Source organism: Elephas maximus, chromosome 20, assembly GCF_024166365.1.
Source record: "Elephas maximus indicus isolate mEleMax1 chromosome 20, mEleMax1 primary haplotype, whole genome shotgun sequence".
Classification (NCBI taxonomy): domain Eukaryota; kingdom Metazoa; phylum Chordata; class Mammalia; order Proboscidea; family Elephantidae; genus Elephas; species Elephas maximus.
Window position 1 is genome coordinate 60450567 of NC_064838.1, and position 21666 is coordinate 60472232.

At 42.7% G+C, this 21666-nt stretch overlaps 1 protein-coding gene across 7 annotated transcripts in view; it reads right to left on the reverse strand.

Moving 5' to 3' along the window:
• Window positions 1-21666, reverse strand: part of ERC2 (ELKS/RAB6-interacting/CAST family member 2) — a 1130613-nt gene that overhangs the window by 502123 nt on the left and 606824 nt on the right. For all 7 annotated transcript variants that reach the window (XR_007514402.1, XM_049862256.1, XM_049862252.1 and 4 more), the window contains one exon: window positions 2467-2602. Coding sequence is in view for 6 of the 7 variants with exons in the window: in XM_049862256.1 (XP_049718213.1) it covers window positions 2467-2602 (136 nt within the window). In the remaining variant the exon portion in view is untranslated. The remainder of the gene's footprint in view (window positions 1-2466; window positions 2603-21666) is intronic.

The window sequence follows — 21666 nt, forward strand, 5'->3', positions numbered from 1 at the left end:
CCAATCAATTAGTCTGTTATGTTTCATGCCCTGACCGTACCTTGCTCCATCCCACCTCTGTACCTTTGCTGACAGTTCTCCTGCCTAGACGGCCTTCCCCATGGCTCCGTCCCTCCCAAGTCAAACTCATGCAGCTCAAATCCCACCTGTTCCAAGATGACTCTCTGCTACCCCACTGTTTTCTCATCTTATTTTCCTAATTCTGCAGACCTGTCATCATCTAAAGATAGCAGAGTCAGTCCTGGGTTTGAGTTCTGGCTATGCCCCTTACTAAGTGATCTTAGACAGCCTCTGAGCCTCCTCCTTCTTGTATATCAAACAGGATAACAGTAATCTACTCCATCTGACGGCCGCAGTGGGTATCTGTGGTTTTACCTACCCAGCATCCCTCCAGTGACAAAACTCACCTTCTCCTGGTGGGAGGACCTATGTCTCCACTCTCAGCCCATGTAATTTGGGTGAGACTGTCCCCTTGTCCCTATGCTCCAGGGGTGATCATGTGATCCTGGCAAGGCAATTTATGCAATTTATCATCCCTTAAACATTTGCTAGAATTGCTAACAAACAGCTGTTCTCCTCCCCCTGAGGTGACTGCACTTGCAGAATGCAGGCTGGCTGCTAGTGGCCTCCATCACCATTCCTTCTGTGGCGCTTTCCTGAGAAGGGAGCAAAGCAGACCTGAGGACTGGATGGAGACAAAGTCCTGATGCCATTGTTTGAATTTCTGAATCCAGCTGGGGCTGAGGTCCACCGCTGGCCTTTTCAGATAACTGAGCCAACACATTCCCTTTTTTGCTTAATTGTGACTGAGTTGTGTTCTTGTCACTTGCATCTAAGAGTCCTAACCAACCAGTAGTCATAAGAATTAAATAAGCTAACAGTGAACATAAAGCATGTAGCACTGTGTCCTGCATACTGAAGCATTCAATAAGTGGCACCTACTATTATTGCTCCTCTACCTTAATTTCTAGAAGGCAAGAAGACCTGTAGTCAGGTCTACCTCCACTCCTTCCCAGGATCTCACTTGTAAACTTTTCTAAGACTCTAGTTTCCCCATCTGTAAAACGTATAAAATCTGTAAAATTTTGGCTAACTCACCAAAATTGTTATGAGGAATTAATAAAAATATGTGCCTGACAAGAGAGTAAAACGTTCTATAAATTTTAGTTATCATTAGCTTCATCTTAAGGCTCCCATTTACCATCTCATATGACAGATGGGGAAACTAAGACTCACAGAAGTCCCACACCCCCAGGATGTGGTCTTCCAGAGCTCTGGGCAAGCTGTGGACTCCAATAAGTTACTGTTCATATGTAGGCAGTAGAGGGCCAGACTCATACTGTCTCATCTCAGTAAATATTCCAAACCAAGCATCAACGCAAAAGGGGTTTGAATGACACCATTAAGGCACCTCCAGGGCACCGACTGAGTATCCCCCACGCGCCATGACCTGTGTAAGGCATTTCCTTGTATTTCCTACTCCAGAATAATTCATTATTTCTCTTTTGGTCATTTAAAAAAAACACACTATGAGTGAAAAACCCAAACCCATTTCTGTCGAGTTAATTCTGACTCATAGCAACTCTATAGAACAGGGTAGAACTGCCCTATAGGGTTGCCCAGAGTGTAAATCTTTACGGAAGCAGACTGCCACATCTTTCTCCCAAACTATAGTATATATGGTAGTTAGCTTCTTCTATCTTCAAGGAAGAAACCTAATATATAACTGGGCGAAGATGCTAATTAATAAGCAAAATTCAACATTAACTCTGGCCATGTGGAACTTGTACTGTTCTGTTTAAAGGCACACGGGAATAAATAAAGGAACTTCAAAGCAAATGCCCTATTTTCACTTGAGTGTTTTCCTGAATGCACGGGGAGGACAGCTTTGCCAAAAATAGGGAGGGTTAATGAGGAAAAATTGGTGTTTTCAGTGGGTCAGTCAGTTTCTGAGACGGGGAGCCGTCCACTGAGCGGTAACTATACCCCACGGAAAAGACAGCGTAATGATCCACCCTTAGAGAGTTCTGAACAAAACAAGGTTTATAAACGGCCTATGATTAACTTAATGCACCCTTTTCCAAATATCTTCTGTGACAATATACACATATTTCTCTTCTACTAACGCAAAAACAAATTAAATAAAAATCTAACAGGAAGATATTTCTATGCATATTTTACACTTCTTGCCGACTATATAAATGCGACCCTTACCTTTGCAGATAAGGCACAGGAAACAAGAGACTGTGTGCAGGGTTTCTGGGCTCCACCGTAATCAGCTTTTCTTGGGCACCATTTTGAAAACGATGCTTCACCCTTGATAAGACCTATTGGGTCCTCTGGGCTTGCACTGTTAGTACCGGATTCAGAACAGAGGCAAGTTTCCCATTTCTGGGCATATTCTGCAACATTTCAGAGAGTGAGTCTCCAGTTACTTAGGGATTAAGAGGAGAAGGCCAGGCTCACCTGCAAGTGCTGTGAGTTGTCAGCCATGCTGTCCTCTCGCCTGCGGACTTCTTCCAGTAACTGGGCGTTCTTCTTCTTTTCCAGCTGCTGATTGTGCTTGAGGTTGGCCACCTTCTTATTCTGATCCTTCATATGCCTGAGAAAAGTCGGCACAACTCGGTTATATTCAGCCACTGGGAGATCATAGATTATCTTGATGGATTCAAGAAGGACTAAGTATACCATGTCTTGATATGGGTTCAGGAAAAGGTAAGATCTCAGGGTATTTCACTCATTCAACCACAGATATGGATTAGGCACTCACTCTGTGCCAGGGCCAGCATGGCAGTAAGACCAGCATAGTTACCACTCTCATGGAGCTTAGAGTCTAATGAAGCAGACATGTTCCAAGGAGACAAGGAAGTAAATAGATACAAGTCAGGTTTCCAAATGTAGCAGGAAATAACTAGTGTGTTGTGAGAAATGATAACTGTATGTGCGGGCAAGTGATGTATGTACGGGGGAGATGGTCTTTAGATACTGTGGTCAGGGAAGACCTCTTTAAGGAAGCAAGACTGTGGATGAGACTTGAAGGAGCCAGCCAAGAGAAAGCCATAGGAGGAGTTCCCCACAGAGAGAGAAGAGGGCATGTAATTCCCAAGGCAAGGACGAGCTGGGTTTCTTCAAAGACTGAAAGCTCCCAGTGAGGCTGGCACGGTGTGAGGGAGGGGAAATGTGGTGGGAGGCAGGGCTCAGGACTCACAGGCCCAAGGTGTGTGATGAGGTTTTTATTTTCTTCTAAGCAGTTGAGAGTCTAATTATTATTATTCTTTTGGATCATGCTCTTATTCAGAGAACATAATGCATTACTTTGATTTTAAAATAACAATTACAATCAATGTGACAGATCATCGTGTCTAGAAACTGTGGTGTTGGAGTGGATAAAACTAAATAGAAAAAAACATATCTAGCAATTACAAGGCTTCAGTCAAATACACTGACATCACTTAGCTCAAACAGAATAATACTTTGGCCAGTGATGAAGGTAAAGACAGCCCCTGGTGCATGGAATAAAAGTTCTTAACGAATCTAAAGGATGTCAAAATGCAAACTCATAAAGTGATCAAGTGGGTAAAAGAATAAGGATAAAGGAGGGGTTTAAAAAAGGAGGTGCAGGCTTAACATGGACTACCTCACCAGCTGCATTTATCAAAACATTCTACAGATTTGGGCAAACATTTCCAGGTGAGGAGGCAAGAGGGTAGCTAGAACGCTGGGAGGCAGTGGTTCCAAAAGTAAGAGGGGCGTGGAGCAGAGTCATTCAAGGTCCTTTCTAATCCCTTACCCCCCCTTCCCAGCACTGCTAACTATGTCCACTGTCAGTCCTATGCCCTGGCTCCCAAAACAAGAGTGTTGAGAATCACTGCTTTGGTGGAAATATGAACAAGATGAGAACTAGGTGAGAAACAGCAACTATCAAATTTAAACAATTAAAAAGCAAATGAAGACACCTCTCAATAAGAACTTTTATTTCTAGATCCCATAAAATTATGTACTCCCTTCTACACAGGAACATAGTCTAAGAGAACTCCTTATTAAGCTGAAGAATAATCTTCTATTAGGCATCTTGCTAAGAAAAATATTCTGAACACCTTAGCTCCTTACGAATATTTACAGTAGCAACTGAATATTGAAAAAAAAAATTTTTTTTTTTGAATATTGAAGTGATTGACTATTCCTGGTGGCACTAAGAGTCATTTTCTGGACTGGACGAATTTTGCCTGATATTCCCTGTTTCGACCCAATACAATGGTGCCCACATATGAAACTACTGACTCAAGTCAATATGCTCATGTGTTTTCAGAAAACTATCTTTGGTCACTATAAGGATGTTAAGGACCTCTGGAGGCAGGAAAGGACAGGAAAACTGAACCAATGGAAACAGGGAACCCAGGGTGCAGAAGGGGAGACTGTTGACACACCGCAGGGCTGGCAGCCAATGTCACAAAACAATTCGTATATTAATTGTTTGATGAGAAACTAATTTGCTCTGTCAACTTTCACCTAAAGCACACACACACAAAAAGGACCTCTTACTTCCTAATTGAACAAGGATATAGTATTTCCAAGGCTCATACTAACTGGGGGGGGGGGGGGGGGGGCGAGGGGGCATATTTTCCAGTTCCTTTTTTTTTTTTTTTTTTAGGAAAGAAGGTCAGTAATGGGATGGAACTGAAAGGTATGATTAGTGAGAGCACTCAATTAGAGGACTTTTTATTAAAAAATACGCATTACTTCAAAGTACACTGTTAAATAGAAACAAGTGCTCTAAGTATTTTTTTAAGCACTAGTGAGAAAAAAAATACGCTATTATTAAAAACATACTTGCATATTTAAAGAGCCCCCGCAAAGCTCTTGGCAGCAGTCTGAAAATACAGACCTCTTTTTCAGGGATAATGCAAAAAGAAATGTTCACTAGATCCAAAAAGAAAAAACCTGCAAATCCAAGCCTCCCTTAAAGGTTTCCTGAATTAAGAGTGATTGAGTTTAAACAATGAGAAAGTGAAGTTCAAACAGTGTGATGGAGGTCGATCTCCAGCATTCTCCAGCCATTCCTTTGTAGACTAGCTTATTTAGGACACCGATGATTTAAAGAGAAAAGCTGGGTTCCGAATGGGACTATTGAAGATTTTAACCCATTAGATCGATGCAGAGCAAGGTGATGAAAATGGTCACCTTGTCTCTGTACATGTGAACTTCAGCAGGTACATACAGAGTGTGTGCACTCCCCTGCAGGAGCACCACGGGTCTCGAAAGCATTTGTAGCAGTAAAATTTTTTCTTCGAGTAAAAGCTTAGGACACCAAAGACAAAAGCAGAATTGCTCCAGCTGAGGAAGGAATAAATGGGGTGGGGATGGGGAAGGTGAGCAGAACCTCACCTACTAGATAATCCCCTTCTCAGCTGCTTTTTCTAGGAAGCCCTAAGGCTATAAGAGGTACAGGTGAAAACCACAGCTTATAGGATGAAAGCGGGACAGAGGAAAGGAGATAGAGAAGCTGTGAAATTTAAAAATGGCAGCTCCCTGGAGAAGAGACAGTGCTCTACAGATGCTCTGGACAGCTGCTTGTCGAAGGAAGGATGGAAGTGACTTTTCTAGTAACAACGTCAACATTTCCAAGAAGAAAATCTGTAACTGGCCTGCATTTCCCCACCTGCACAGTAAGCCCATACTGAGTAAATCAGGGTGGTAAACTCAGTGTCACTCTCAATTGTGTCTAACCTCTGAAGACAGGACCCCTGGAAGCAGACTGTGAAGCCCTGCCAGGGGCAAGGCCACCTCAGGAGGAATGTGCCCGTGACACTGTTTCTCAAACTTCCAGCCACTTGTCTCCTCCGGCAGTCCCCAGATGCTGCCAGAGACTGAACCTTCCTTGCTTCTCTGGAATGAATTGTTTCTCCAAGAAAACATCATCCAAATATATTCAAGATGCTAAGAAAGGTAAAAGCAGTTCTGAGGAGCAGTTGGAAAGCACAGCGTTAAGGTCAATTTTCAATGCTCCCCTTAATTTGACCTTTAAAAAGAGCAGTCTCATAAGGCAAGTCAGGTCAGTTTTCAAACTCTACCCACCAGTTTGGATTAAATCAAAACTTTCCAACAGGTATCAAGGTCAACCATGGCTACCATATTAAGAATGAATGTTAGAGAGAACAGAATCCTGCCATTTTCACTAGAACAGTCTCTCAAATTAAAATTAGAATGACTACAAAAAACCTAAATGTCTATCGACTGATGAATGGATAAACAAAATGTGGTACACACGTATAATGGAATATTACTGAGCTATAAAAAGAAACAAAATCCTGATATATGCTACAACATGGACGAACCTCGAAAACATTACGCTGAGTAAAGTCAGCCGGTTAAGAAAAGGCCAAATACTATACAATCCCACTTCTGTGAAACAGGTAAATATATAGAGACCAAAGTTTATCAGTGGTTAAGAGGAGTGGGAGGGAGGGGAAAGGGGGAGTCACTGCTTAGGGGGCACCTAGTTGCTGCTAATGTCGGCGGAATAATTGGGGAAAGGAGAGTGACGACGGTTGTCCAGCATGATGAATGTAACCAGTGTCACTGCACTGTACCTGTAAAAACTGTTGAAGCAGCAAATGTTTTGTTATATATATTTTCACCACAATAAAAAAAATTAATTAAAAAAAATTAGGAAGTGTTCCCTAACTTGCTGGCGTGAGCACATCAGGCTTCGTGATCTCTAGAATTACACACCAGGAAGACTATTTCTGGGTTATTTGACTCTTCCAGGATCAGCTTCAGTGCAGTGGTTAATAGCACAAACTCTGAAGCCAAACTGCCTGGGCTCATATCTGAAGTCCACCACTTTCTAGCTGTGTGACTCTGGGCAAGCTTCTTAACCCCTCTGACCTCAGCTTCTTCATGTATAAGAAGAGGATAATAATTGTCTCTAACTTACAGGGCTGTTGTGAAAAGTTGACGAAGAGTTAGTACATGCAAAATGCTTAGAACAGAACCCAGCACGTGGTTCGCTGCTTCACTCACGGCTTATAATACGAACGTGATCATGTCTTGTGCAATGCTGTGAACACGTATTTAGTGTTTTGTTTCCTACACCAGAAGAGCAGATATTCCAAATGCCTCTAACTGTGGAATGCAGGATTAATCCTTTTTTGTCATAACTTAGCTTCCACTTGTACTTTCCTTAAAAATAAGATGAGTTACATTCCCGGAGGGTTATCTTAATGGATGCATTGCAGGAGGGGCCCACACAGCACAGCGGAGTGAGCTGGGATCCTGAAGCAACTGCACAAGCAGAAACGGGCCACACACACGCACAATGGAAGGTGACAATGCACGTTACATGCAGAATTTCCGACAATAAAAGCTTTTACTTTCAATCACCGAGATGATCCAATTTTTTTGAAGCTTGTAAATACTTTTCAGTATTTCAGCACAGCCATAAATTTTAGAAAGCTATCATAAATATTCTAAAGATATTTTTATAGCAAGCACAAATGTGTTAAATGTCATGAACGTGATATTCCTTCCTGGAAGAAAAAGGGTCTGGCCTGCTATGGCTCCTCGAATCCAGCTCTCCTCCCAGCAAAGAGCAGAAGCTGGGCCAATGTCTTAGGATTTCCCTCTAGAATGAGCCAGACCTTTTGGACTTTGCATCCATGGCAGCAGCTCAAGGGTGGTCCACCTGTTTGGCTACTAGCTTTGATGATAGTCCACTGCTTAAGCCCTTGCTAGAACCTTCCAGCGAGATGCTCAATCCCATCTCCCCAAGCTTTCCATCTTGGGTTTCCTCCTCAGTCTGTTTCTCCTCCCCTCCCCACCTGTGTGTGCTCTTCTCTCTCCGAAATCCCCAGAGGTGAGTACCCTCATCATGTCTCCTCTGATCTCACCTCCTCTGTAGCATTTGGGGCTACATAAGGACCTGGAGACCAAATTGTCCTCAGCAAAAGTGTAAAACCAGCCCATGATGCCAGGACACCTTAAGGAGACAGCAGCTACCAGGCTAGAAGGACGTACCCAGAACCTAGTAACACAGCTAAAGAAAGAATGTGTTAAAGAAGAGGGGGTATTCAGATCAGGAGACTTGAGAATTAGAGCTGCCATGAGGCAAATAGGGTTTAGCCTTCTGCCTTGTAGTATTGGGCCCCACTGGCAAAACCCTCCATTGGAGGAGACGATTCTGGCAGGCTGTTACTCAGCCTGATAAAATGTTTGAATCATTTGAGACCAGGGGGGTCAAGAAGCAGTAGAATAGGATGCTCAAATCCAAGGACTTCATTGCCAGGCTGACTTCATTCTAACTACAATGGCATTCCTTACAACTTGTGACCCTGGGTAAGTTATCTCATTGGGGGAGGGGGAGCTTTAACTGATTCAATAAACCTACAGTTAAACAATTGGCTGCTAATAGAAAGGTTGGCAGTTTGAACCCACTCAGTGACTCTGTGGAAGAAAGGCCTGGAGATCTGCTCTCATAAAGATGACAGCCAAGAAAACCCTGCAGGGCAGTTCTACTCTGCCACATGGGATTGCTATAAGTCAAAATTGACTCGACAGACAGCACCTAACAACAAGGAGGCTGTTAAAACAGTACCTGGAACACAGTGAACACTGTATAAATGTTAGCCTGATCCCCCTGCCCCAAACCCTCTTCTAGAGCACATATCCACCCCTCCCCCACTGGCTGCCCCACCCAAGCTCGGAGAAGCTTGGGAGCCATCTTAGCAAGTCACACAGTAGACTATTCATGTAGCACAGCAAAAGCTGTTCACTGTTACCAAGAGAAGGGTTTGTTTCTCTTGTAGCTATTTCATCCTGAGGCAGGTTCTAAAGGACTGACTTCCTTCAAGCGTACTCCACCATTCTGCCCCTAAATATCCATGGAACCCAATACTGACAGCCTAAGCCAGGGAGAGGGGGCAGTGGTGGCTCTTGTCTTCCATGCGGGAGACTGGGGCTCACTTCCCAGTCAATGCGCCTCATATACAGCCACCACCTGACTGTCACTTGGAGGACTGCGTGTTGCTATGATGTTGATCAGGTTTTAGCAGAGTTTCCAGACTAAGATGGTCTAGAAAGAAAGGCCTAGAGATCTACTTCCTAAAATCAGCTAGTGAAAACCCCATGGATCACAAGGGTCTGATCTGTGACCAATCATGGGGATGGTACAGGACTTGGCAGTGTGTTATTCCGTTGCGCATAGGGTTGCCATGAGTCGGGGTTGATTTGACGGCAGCTCAAAAAAAAATTTTTTTTTTTTTAACAACAAGAACCTAGAGAGAGGAGGTGGTGGGGACCTCCAGGGATGGAGAGCAGAGAGAGCCAAGGTGACTGCTAATGTCCACTCCCACCACCCAGATCAACTTGGTGGGACTGGCACATACCCATAGGCAACTCAAACGGAAAAGGCAAGGATTGTTTCTCTTCCTCCTCAGGACTCGATGCTCAATCCAGGGGCATCTAACAATAAGATGCTTTTCCTGGTGAGTGCACCATACACAGTTGTAAAGGTCACATGATTAACAGGCCTGGATCCAATTTACTATTTACCAAGCAAATTTCTTATCACTTGGCTTTCCATCTAGGGCTGGTGACCCGTGGGCTGGTCATATAGGTCTAAGACTGGCACAACGGCATGATTATTTTTCTCATTGTCAATCTACAAATTAGTGTTGTGACTTTCAACATCTCTGTCACTGTAAACTGGGTTACAATCTCAGGCTTAGCTCACGTGGTCGACGGTGGCAGCCGATTCACCACCAGGCGGCCCCAAAGCAGGGCTGCCCTGCCGTCTCTGCCTGCCCAGCCAACAACCCCTGCTTCGGAGTCTCATAGCTCTGTAAGTCTTGATGGTGCCTCAATGCCCTACTGAGACCCAGGGGTGCTGGAGTACAAACAGGGAAACAGGAAGTAGGCAGAGCCCTCTTCTCTACTGCCCCTGTTGCCACGATTTCTCAAGCCACCATCATGTTCTACCCAGACCATGATGCCCTTCTCTCTCTTAGCAGTCTCCCTGCTTCCACTCTTGCTCCCCTCTTAATCCATTCTCCACCCAGCAGCAAGAGTGAGCATTTTAAAACATTAAGTCAGATCATGTGCTTGTGGGCATGCAACCTTCCAGTGGTTTCCCATTTCCCATAGAATCTAATCCACATACTTGTGGACCTCATGAGCCTCATTTTTGCCCTTACCTCCTGGACTCCAGAATTCAGCCTTCTTTCATTTCCTAGAACACTTGGCTCTTTCCCACCAGAAAACACCTGCACATATTATTCCCTCTAGCTGGGTCTCCCGTCTCTCTCCTGCACTCTTCCCAAAGTTGACTTTCATCCTACAGGTCTCAGCTGAAATATCACCTCTTCAGAGGAGCCTGTTCTGGACACCACAACCAAGAATGTCACCTCCCCTCACTGCAAATCTCTACAACTGTAGCCTGTGCATTTCCTTCATAGCGATTACCACAATTTATACATCGACTTGCATTTTTAATCATCTATTGATGGTTCCACCACCCACAGGCATCTCTGCCAGGGCAAAGGCCACCTCTGGGGTGTTCACCAGAGTGAAGAATGACTCCACATCCTTTTCTCCAAGCTACCGGAATCTCCAAGGTGGACGAAGACACCAACTAGTCCATCTAATCCATACTCTGAAAGGTAGTGAGAAGAGTCTTTCTGGAGTACAAACAGGATCAGGACCCCCTCCCATTAAACCTTCTCCTTTATTTTCAGTGCCTGTGGATAAAGTCCATAATTCTTCCCGTGACTCGTACCAGGTCCAAGTCCTGCCTTCCCAAGTGGTATGCCATGCCACGCTCCCTAACCGTACTGGCTTTCCATCTGCACCTTAACATACCAAGGCCTACTACCGTTAGTAGTTTCCTATTCTAGAAAACTCCTTATCTCCCTACTATATCACCCTCTTCATCACAGCTAACTCGCACATATCCCTCTGGTGTTAGTGTAAATATATCCTCTGGGAAGGCTCCCCAGAACTTCCCATGCAGAAAGTTGGGTCCTTCTGTTATATAATTCTAAGTCATGCCATGCCTTCCTCCTCAAGACCTCATCCCCTTTCTAATCCTTTCATGTCTTTCTTGTTCTGTTAAAGCGACCACATACATTGTCTTCCCCACTAGGGCCCAGCACACTGCCTAGCCTGTTGTTACTGTCAGACTTCTGCTGGATTGAATTTAATCTGACACCTGCCCCCTCTTTGGTCAAAGGATGAAACAGGCCCCCTAGTATTTGCCACGTTTCATATGCACCCTCAAAATCATTTGGGAACATGTGAGTCTCTGAGTGATGCAAGTGGTTAACATGCTTGACTGCTATCTGAAAGGCTGGGGGTTTAAGTCTACATTGAGGCACCTGAGAAGAAAATCCTGGTGATCTACTTCTGAGAAATCAGCCATTAAAAGCCCTCTGGATCACAGTTCTACTCTTACACACATGAGGTCTCTGTAAGTTGGAATTGACTTGATGGCAACAGGTTTTTTTTTTTTTTTTAACTCAAGGATTTACAGGAATTAAGGTTGCTGTCTTACATTTGTCTTCAGAATGGTCCTATCTATAAAGAAGAATTCAATCTCATATAATAAATATAAGTGTATCATCAACAAAAAGATAATCAAAAGGGGGAAAAAAGCTGGACTGAGATAAATACAAATGATTATTATTATCTGGTGATAACACAACAATAACCTAGAGTTCTCATTCCTATTAAGGTCATTTTCAAAATTAAACTGAAAATCTAAGAGGCTGAGTTTAAAAGAAATAACCCGGGTATCTCTCTCCCAATTTGATTTGTATTCAATACATAGTTTAAAAATATCTATACCGTTTACAGCAGACGTACGGCCTGTTCTCATTTATGCTGTTGAGAAAGGCTTTCCTAAGTCTAGAACAAAAGTTGGCAAATGCTTTCTGTAAAGGGCTGGATAGTAAATATCTTAGGCTTTGCAGGCATTTTGGTTGACTATCCGAGAACTAGATACAGATGAGGTAATTGTCCGAGAATGTAGTTTTCTACCAAAGGAGCTTTGGAATGGAAGGTGGAAGCTTAACAGCTTCAAACTTCACGGTGGTGGTAAGTTACTGAAACGAGGACCTAGCTATGATAAGAGAACACAAAACGAACAGGAGCTCCATGCAATTTCCCTATTAATTTCTGTTCTTTGAAACTATTAACCTCAATGCGACCATTGTGAACAAATTACTATTTTATGACTGAATCTGCCTCCACAAGCAGAAATGGAACTTCACTGGGTCATAATGAGTTTGGTTCTCCTTCCTGTCCAAACGGATTTAATCGAAGACCAAGAGTGGGAAGATGATAAATGAAGACAAAGAGAAGTTTGACAAACAAAGACAGTGTAGAGAAAGACAAAGAGGCAACAACAACAAAAATAAGTATCAGGGAACAACCTTAGGATAAAGCTTCTGGGACCATGGGGGCAAACCATGACAGGGCCAAGATGTAAGATTAAAACTCCTGCCCAGTTCCCACCTCATATCTTTTCTTTGCACATCATTTACTTCTTTTCAAATTAAAAAAATGGAATTCCAATGTTTTAAAAACAAAACACTTGTGTAATTGCCGCAATTCCATGGAGTATTATGTTCTTCTAAAGCCTACGACTCTACTGTTAGAAATAGGCACATTAGGGCCAATTTGGTAGGGTGTCAGTTGTATTTACAGTTTGGGGTAATATAAAAACATATGGAAACTGTGAAAATTGACCTCCAGGGGGCTAATGTTGGAGGAAACCAACAATTCCACGGTCTGGCCAGAGGTGGGGGGCAGTTTGCCCAGACAACAGACAGCCAGAGCAACCTACCAGCACAACATGCACTTCTTATGTCCAAGACCTATTTTTACTGCGTCCAAACTGGAATTGGGCTGTAGCATCCCAGATGTAAAATAAAGTGGAGGCATGAAGAGATAAAAATCTTATGTGCTGATCCTCCAAATTACAGTTCAGAAATAATGTGCCAGAGTTTATTCTTATGTCCTTTCAGAAATCAATGTGAAAATATTAAATAATAAAAACATCCTCCATTTTTGGATGACTTATATCTCAGGTACCATGTCAAGCCCTGTGAAAGTTTAATCTCAGTTAAACAGAACATTCTTATATGCAAGGTAGTTTCATCCCCATTTTACAGATAAAGAAACTGAGTGTTAGAAAAGCTAAGAAATTTGCCCAACATCATACAGTTAAGAAGTTGAGGATCTAGAATTTCAACCACTGTTTCCATGATGCAAAGCACATGGTCTTGTCTATTACACTACATAAAAATAATAAAATCTTATTGCATATTACTATGAGATCTTTGCCATAAAACTAAATGAAGCATAATAACCAGACCCAGGCATTCCTTTTTAAGAGTTAGAATCTTTTTTTCTCTACAATGGAGGCAAAGCATCAGCCCCAAAAAAGCAAGTTATCCTTTCTTTGGGATCTGATCCATCTAAGGGGTGGCTTATCAGAGAATTCCAGAAATCATTTGGACCAGTGCTGTATTAGTTTTCCATTGCTGCATAAAAAATTATCACAAACTTAGCAGCTTAAAACAACACACGTTTATTATATCACAGCTTCTGTGGGTCAGGAGTCTGGACACAGTTTATCTGGGTCCTCTGCTTCCCATCCCACCAGACTAAAATCAAGGTGTCAGCTGGAATGCATTCTCACCTGGAGGCACGACTGGGGAAGAATGTGCTTTCAAGTTCACCAAGGTTGTTGACAGAATTCCTTTCTTTGTAGCTGTATGACTGAGGTTCCTGGCTTTTTGCTGGCTGTTGACTAGAGCCCATACTCAGGTCCTAAAAGGCACCCATAGCTCCTTGCCATATGGCCCTCTCCATAGGCAATTCACACATAGCTATTTACTTCTTCAAAGCTAGCAGGAGGATCTTTCTCTCCAGTTGGCTAAGGTGGAAACTTACATAATGTAATGTAACCTTGGGAATGACAGCTTATCACCTTTGCCATATAATATAATCTACTCAAGGGAGTGATATCCCATTACCTTTGTCATATTCTACTGCCAGAAACAAGTCACAGGTTCTGCCTACACTCAAGGTGTGTGAAAACCAGGAGACTGAGATTACAGGGGCCATTTTATAACTCTGTCTATCACAAGTGCTGTCCAGTCAAACTTCCTGTGATTATAGAAATATTCTTACCACTGTGCTGTCCAGTACGGTAGCCACTAGCCTCATGTGGCTACTGAACAACTGAAAGGTATCTAGCATGACTGAGGAACTGATTTTTAAATTTTTACTTAATTTTAATTAATTTAAATAGCCACATGGGGCTAATGGTTACCATGTTAGACAGCACAGGTTTAATTATAGCATGCGAGTTAACTTGAAAGTGCCCCACTTTCAGTAGATGCCATAGAAAATTCTGCCTAGAGAGGTTTGATATCCTGGGCATCCCTCCACCTTAAGTGTGGTGAAGGACTACTAAACAGCCTTCTTCAGCTTCTACCAAGCTTCTGGGATATGAAGAACAAACAGAGAAAGGGGAGGATGACAGCCAAGGGCTTGACTGCAAAGTAACACCTACTATTCCTGTCTCAAATGCTTTGGTAAATCTTAAGCATTTGCTTCAAATTAGGTGACAGAGAAAAATTAGTTAAATATCCATCAGAAGAGAAAAAAAATAAATATCAAGTTAAAGGATGGTTAATCTCATCAAAATGCTTAAACCTCTTGCTGTTGAGTCAATTCCAACTCCTAGCAAACTCAAAGCACAGAGCAGAACGGTCCCCTAGGGCTTTCTAGGCCATATTCTTTACAGATGCAGGTCTCCAAGTCTCTTCTCCTGCAAAGCAGCTGGTGGGTTTGAACCACCAACCTTTCTGTTAGCAGCCAAGAGCTTAATCACTGTGCCACCAGGATTCCTTATCAGAATGCTTAAATATCTTCATTATTTTTTAAAATATTGGAATGACTTTTTCAACCTTTATTTTGCTTGTGCTACTCTTTCTAAATAATGTGACCCCAATACCACCCAGCATGTTTTCTCCTTTTTCAAAATAGGCAACTGAGAGCTGAACATAAATTATAACTTTTTTTTTTTTAAAGCCATGATAAACCTGTAAGTTGTTCTTCCTCTGCCTGCCTCCTCACCTACCTCTGTTAATGACTTTGTTTTGACCAAAAGTTAATGACTTTGTTCTTTGTTTTAAACTGATGCAAATAATCTTTTGTTCCTGCGGGGCTACCTGTGGCATACAACCCCCACAGGAGAGTTTCGGAGCCCAGGCATCAGATATGTATGTCCTTAGCCTAATAAAGAAATACCAGGCAGGGGACTACAACGACATTTGTAACCCTTGTAAGATTCTATATGAGCCCTAATGTAAAACTGCTCTTTGGGGCTCCGTAGAGACAGGCTGTGCTGCTGCTGAGTCCCCGGTGATGTATGCATCTCCTTAATAAACTTTCTCACTCTTTCTGACTTGCAGTATGTTTCACTGGCTCCACTGCTCCAGGGCACGGACCCTAATCGGGTAACAATAACTTCATAATCCCATTACTATCACATTCAAATGGTTCCTGGGGACTATTTACCCTAGAATCTGCCTAACAGATTTCATACTTCCTGTATCCCAATCTTCTGCCAAACCATTTTCACCAATACGACCTAACGTGTCTGGAAGACCTAACTTACAGCCAACGAGCGGTGACGGTAATTTACTCATCCTTAAGCTTTCCCAAGTATTTATCCCCATGACAACAAGTTGCAAAACTAAATGCTTGTTCTTTCCACTTTCTTCTCATAACTCAGGCCTCTTCTAACCCCTGGTCTGATGTGAATGAGTAAAACAGGAACAAGTGGTGGGTGGTAGATGAAACGAAAATCCATGAAGGATAACAATGGCAGAATTATCGGCAAAGAAGGCGTAAACCCCGTCCCCCCCTCATCTATATGAGATGAGAGAATAAAGTGCTTCCCCATATGACTGCCTCAACAGAATTAACTGCTTCCAAAATCCAGTACTGCAATGGCACCTGTCTCAGTCTCACTTGATGACAGACTTTTCCTAACTCAGCCATTCCCAGTGTTCCAGCAGCACTGACTCTGGGGGATGTTAATAACTGTTACCCAGGGAAAAAGGAAAAGGGTGGAGGAGCGTGAGGATCAAATACGTTTGAGAACATAGCTAAAACGTAAACAGGTTTCTTATACTGCAGGACTTTTCAGAGCTTTCAATATTGTAAAGTACCTTGTGAATCTCCAAGGAGGGACATGGTAGAATTTCTTTATTGGACTTATGCAACCCAAGCTCTTTTTCTCCCTGGGATTATCTCACTGAATTATTGCTCTGAGGTATAAAGTCTGAGAAATAATGGTCTTACGCAGAACTCCCACACTAAGGAATCATCTCAGTGATCTGTCGCACCCACATACCACTGGTACCATCTACTTAGAATTTCTCTTTAGATGTTTTTACAGTGCACACTTTTTACCTTAGAGTCTTCCTAAGCAAGAAGCCATGAAATCATGTTTGATCTGCAAGCTATGGATTTTCTACTACTCAAACGCATAGCTAATAAAACACATAAACGTTCATCTGTTCCACCTAAGCGCATCCTAATTTTTAAACACATAACAAACAAAAGGAATTAAAAAAAAGGATTTATTGGTACCACTAAAGCCATAAAGCCATATGCTAGAAGTGATAACAACAGGAGGAACAAGAGACAAGCCCACACCTTCTACTGATGGACGGGGAGCGTGCTGCTCAGGCCCTTCAGTGGCTTGCACATGCTCACTGGCTAGCTTGAAGAAGAGACTCAGAACAGCTGGGGACTAACAGGTGCCACAACAGGTACAGCATAAGCAGTTATCTCTGGCTGCCACAGAGAAGGTCTCCAGATTTAATCAATTCGAGCTGCTTAAAAAGTGCTCCTATTTAGCACCAGAGTAAATACGCCCTCTCCGCTGTAATTCAGCAACTTCCTTATTCACAGGGAGGGAGACTGGGGATCTTCACTCTCTCCCTCCATGAGGACAATCCTGTCCTGACCAGCTCCAATTCTTCGTGGAGCAGAACAATGCCTTTCTTTTGGCTGGTTCTCAAAAGCAACACCAATAGGCCATCCCGGCTGAGTCAGGATGGACCTAAATAAGCTCTAGTACATGCAGTCTGGAGACAGCCAAATAGTGATACTGGGGCAGACTGAGCTTAAGAGCATGACTTGGACCCTGACTGTGTGGGTTCAAATCCCAGATCAAGCACTTTTCACTGAAGGACCTAGGATAAGTACCTTAGTTTCTCTATTTCTCAGTTTCCTTATCTGTAAAACAAGGATATTCACAGTGAAAAAAAAAAAAAAAAAAAAACCCAACCTCAAAGGAGAAATAAGCAAGATAGCAAGATAATGCATGAAGAATGCCTGGCATGTACTCAGGGGTCCATAAAATCCACTTTACAGTAATGTTAATAATAAAGAAAATAAAATTAACAGTAGTAGCTTCTTTCCTCCCCCACCTGGGCCAGCCCACTGTGGGGACAGGCAGTACAATCTGGGGAGCAGACACCTACCTTTACCTGTGATACCTGTTAAAGAGGACTTTCTGCTGGACAAAGCTGTTGGAAAGAAGACTCCTGCTCCCTTGACCTCACGCCCTAGGATTCACAGAGAACCACAAAAATAGTACCTATCTGAGGTCCTGAGCTACCTCGGATCCACAGTTAAAAGCTGAGACCTCTTGGGAGGCAGCAGGGCAGATGATTAAGGGAAGTGCTTCCAGAGGCAGTGTCTGGGTCAGATGTCAACCTTGGCCCTTATTGGCTGTGTGGCCTTAAGTCTGGGGTCCAATCTAAGTTGCTTTAAGGGCAATATAGACATAAAGGTGTGACTTTTTTGCACCCCTGAGTTTGTGGAGCATGGCTCCGCTCTGCCACATAACTTGTAACAACACCCAGCCCTTCCCAATCACAAGACATAATCTTGGAAGCTCTTATTCATTCCCTCCATCCTGCCTGGGAATCAACGCACTCCTGTTCTCTCATATGCCTCTGTGGAAAGGTCTCCTATTTGGTAACAGGTACTTGGACCAAACCAGTCGAAGGATACCAAGAGCTAGTCAAACCCTCTATTCATTCCATGAAGATTCTAAAGAACCCAGTGACCTCTCAGGTTTCTCCGGAGCCCACCCACAGCTTCCTGACACCGTGCACATCAGCCTGCCTTCTCATGCTTCCCTCTTCCTGACCCAGCCTACTTCCTCAAGAGATACTATAGTTGTGATGGGATCTTCACCTAAAGGAACTCAGGAGAACCCTGGGCACCCACAGTTTTTCATGTCCTTTCCACTTCCTACCTGGAAGGCAAAGCTTCTGGAACTCTGGGGACAGGGCAGCCCAACTTTTAGGAATGTTGTCCCATCTGAAATCTACAGATCAGCCACAGACCCTCAAGCCAGGTTCATACAGCATGCATGCTATAAAAAAAAAAGCATTTTATCAGCTAGGGAATGTACACATTTGTCTTAGGCTGGTTTCTCTAGGAAAGCAAACCAATGAAGCATGTATCTACGCATAGGGAGACAGAGAGAGATTTATCGCAAAGAAATGGCTCATGCAGCTGTAGAGGCTGGTAAGCTCCAAGTGTGTGGGTCATGTGTCAGGTGTCAAGCTGGAGGTTTCCCCTGGCTCATGTAGCTGCCAGGCTGATGAATGCAAGACCGGGAGGTCAGACGGCAGGCCACTGGCACACAGACTGCAGAGGCTGACAGATCCAAGACTGGCAGGCAATAAGGCAGACCACTGGCTCACAGGCTGCAGAACCTGATGAATCCCAAGACTGGCAGGCAGTATGGCAGGCAGCTGGCTCAAGTCCCAAGAACCAGAGGTCAAATGATGACGAGTTGGATGCAGGATCCACAGCAAGCGAGGTTTGCCAGAACGTCCACATATATATTGGATGCAGGCCACACCCCCAAGGAAACTCCCCTTACGACTGACTGGCTGATCACATCAGATCACATCATGGAGGATGACTACATCATTACATAACTGCCAAACCTCAGAGAATCATGGCCCAGTCAAGGTGACGCACAACCTTAACTACCACAACGTTACATACAACCATCTTACGATGTAGGTATTGTTATCCATTTTAAAAGACCAAAAAACTGAGAATGAGCACATAAACCGGCTAGCTTGGAGGGCTCATCCAGCTAGGAGGAGGCAGAGCCAGGGGTTCATCTTAATCTATTTGATACCAAAACTCATGTCCCTTTCCCAACCTTAGGTTGCTATTTTTAGATTTACTTCACTTGCTAATTTGCTGTTATCAGAGATAAGCAGGATAACCCTTCCACTAAAAGGAAAACAATAACAAAACAAACTTACCCAGGTGTAAGATTGCTTTTCCAAAGCTATGCCACTGTCAGCCCCGTCAGCTGTTTCAAGTGCCTTCTCTTCACCACAGAAAACTCAACAAATGCCCTGTTGCTCACAGCAGGGATACACACACACACACACACACACACACACACACACACTTAAATTCATCTTTATATTTATATTACACATACGTTTCTATTCATTTTAATATTTATTTATATCACACACACAGGTTTATATTTATCTTTATTTATATCACACACACACACACATCCCTAAGGGTCTGTGAGGGTATCTCTCCTTCAGGCAAAGTCTCGTCCATTGTGTAAATCAGACACCATGAGAGCCTAAAAACCATCTGAAGCGCTGTGAAGACAGATGGACAGACAGGAGGAAGCTTGTTCTAACATTCCTCAAACAGCATCCAAGGAAACCGTTTACCCAGTGAATGGCTGAGGTTTGGGAAATAACTGACAATTTAGAACGTTCCTATAGGATAATGTATGAACGACTATTAAATGCAGCAGCATAATTTACAAAAGATAAAACATTTAAAATCACATTGTAGAGACATTTTCTACTCTAGTGTATAATAAGTTTTTTTTTTTTTTTTTTTTATGAGGAAAACACCATCAACACTAATTAAACCATTGCTGTCGAGTCAATTCTGACTCATAGCGACCCTATAGGGCAGAGTAGAACTGCCCCATAGGGTTTCCAAGCAGCACCTGGTGGATTTGAACTGCCAACCTTTTGGTTAGCACTCAAGTATCTTTTTATATTCATCTATTCAACACGAATTAGATGAATATAAAAAGATACTTGAGTAAAATTCAAGATAAAGCAGAAAAAAAAAAAAAAAGAATCCATGTGCACAACATGGGTGTTTTGCTCTGCTAACAGGGCCCTGACCTCATATTCCTCACCCTACGCAGTGATTCTGACGCCTATTAAGCCCATTTACTGGTATAAATCCTAAATTATTTCTTGTTGCACCTTATAAAATCAGAATTCTTCTTTATCGAAAGAAGAGATTTTCCCTTTTCTAAACTGAAGAAACTGAAAACCCCTATAAAATCAACACATCCAAAGGCCAGCCCAAGAGGAAAGCAATCCACTATTAGAAAACAATGTATCAAATTTAGAAAAACTTTTTGTACCACTGTGAACTTAAGAGTTACATTGTATTTTTAATTAACTAATTTCCTTTCTATTTGAACTTTCTTTTAAAAAATTACATTTAATTTGGATCTTCTAGAAAACCAGGCTACTAGCTTGCATTTTACATATAGAAGTGAAATGATAAGAAATTGTGACTTCCTTGTCTACTGTTGTTTAATTGCTATATTGGTGTTAGTGAAACTGATTAAAGGGAAAATCCTGGCAACATCTGAAAACTTGAGAGCTAAACGCACACACACACGTCTCTCATTGACTGAACTGTTGGAAGTGGGATATTTTATGATGTTGTTGTTGTTAAGCGCCATGAGTCAGTTCCAACTCACAGTGACCCAAAGCACAGCAGAGGGAAACACTACCAGGTCTTGAGCCATCCTCATAATCATCGCTATGTTTGAGCCCATCGTTGCAGCCACTGTGTCAATCCATCTCCTTGAGGTTCTTCCTTTTCTTCACTAACCCCTCTACCTTTCCAAGCATGATGTCCTTCTCCAGGGACTGGTCCCCTCCTGATAACATGTCCAAAGTACATGAGACGAAGCCTCACCATCCTTGCTTCTAAGGAGCATTCTGGCTGTTATTTCTTCCAATACAGATTTGTTCATTCTTCTGGCAGCCTGTGGTATATTCAATATTCTTCACCAACACCATAATTCAAATGCAGATTTACAAATCTCTATGAACTGGAAGCATTTCCTGGGCAATTAATCAAGTGGAACTTTTACATAAAAACACATCTCGATTGAGCTGTTCACAAACGATCCCACAAGCTGCAATGACTAATTATAAGTCTCAGACCCGAGTAGTTTGCGGAAATGCTTCTCTTCAGGCTATTAAAAATGCCATGACAATGTACAAGCTCAGCTACGGGAAGTTACAATGACAGAAAAGAATTATTCCAAGTATGTGACCCCTGCATGAAATCATGCACTTTTATTTGATACGACAGCCTCTCCTCTATTTCCCTCTATGATCGGTCTGTGTAATTCCCACTAACGACAATGAGAGATATGTGCTAAAAATGAATAGCTGCTAACTCCGGCCATCTGTGCATTCCTGGTACAAATAAAATTGAATGTCATCACTACCCTATTGGATTTCTCGGTAATGCTCT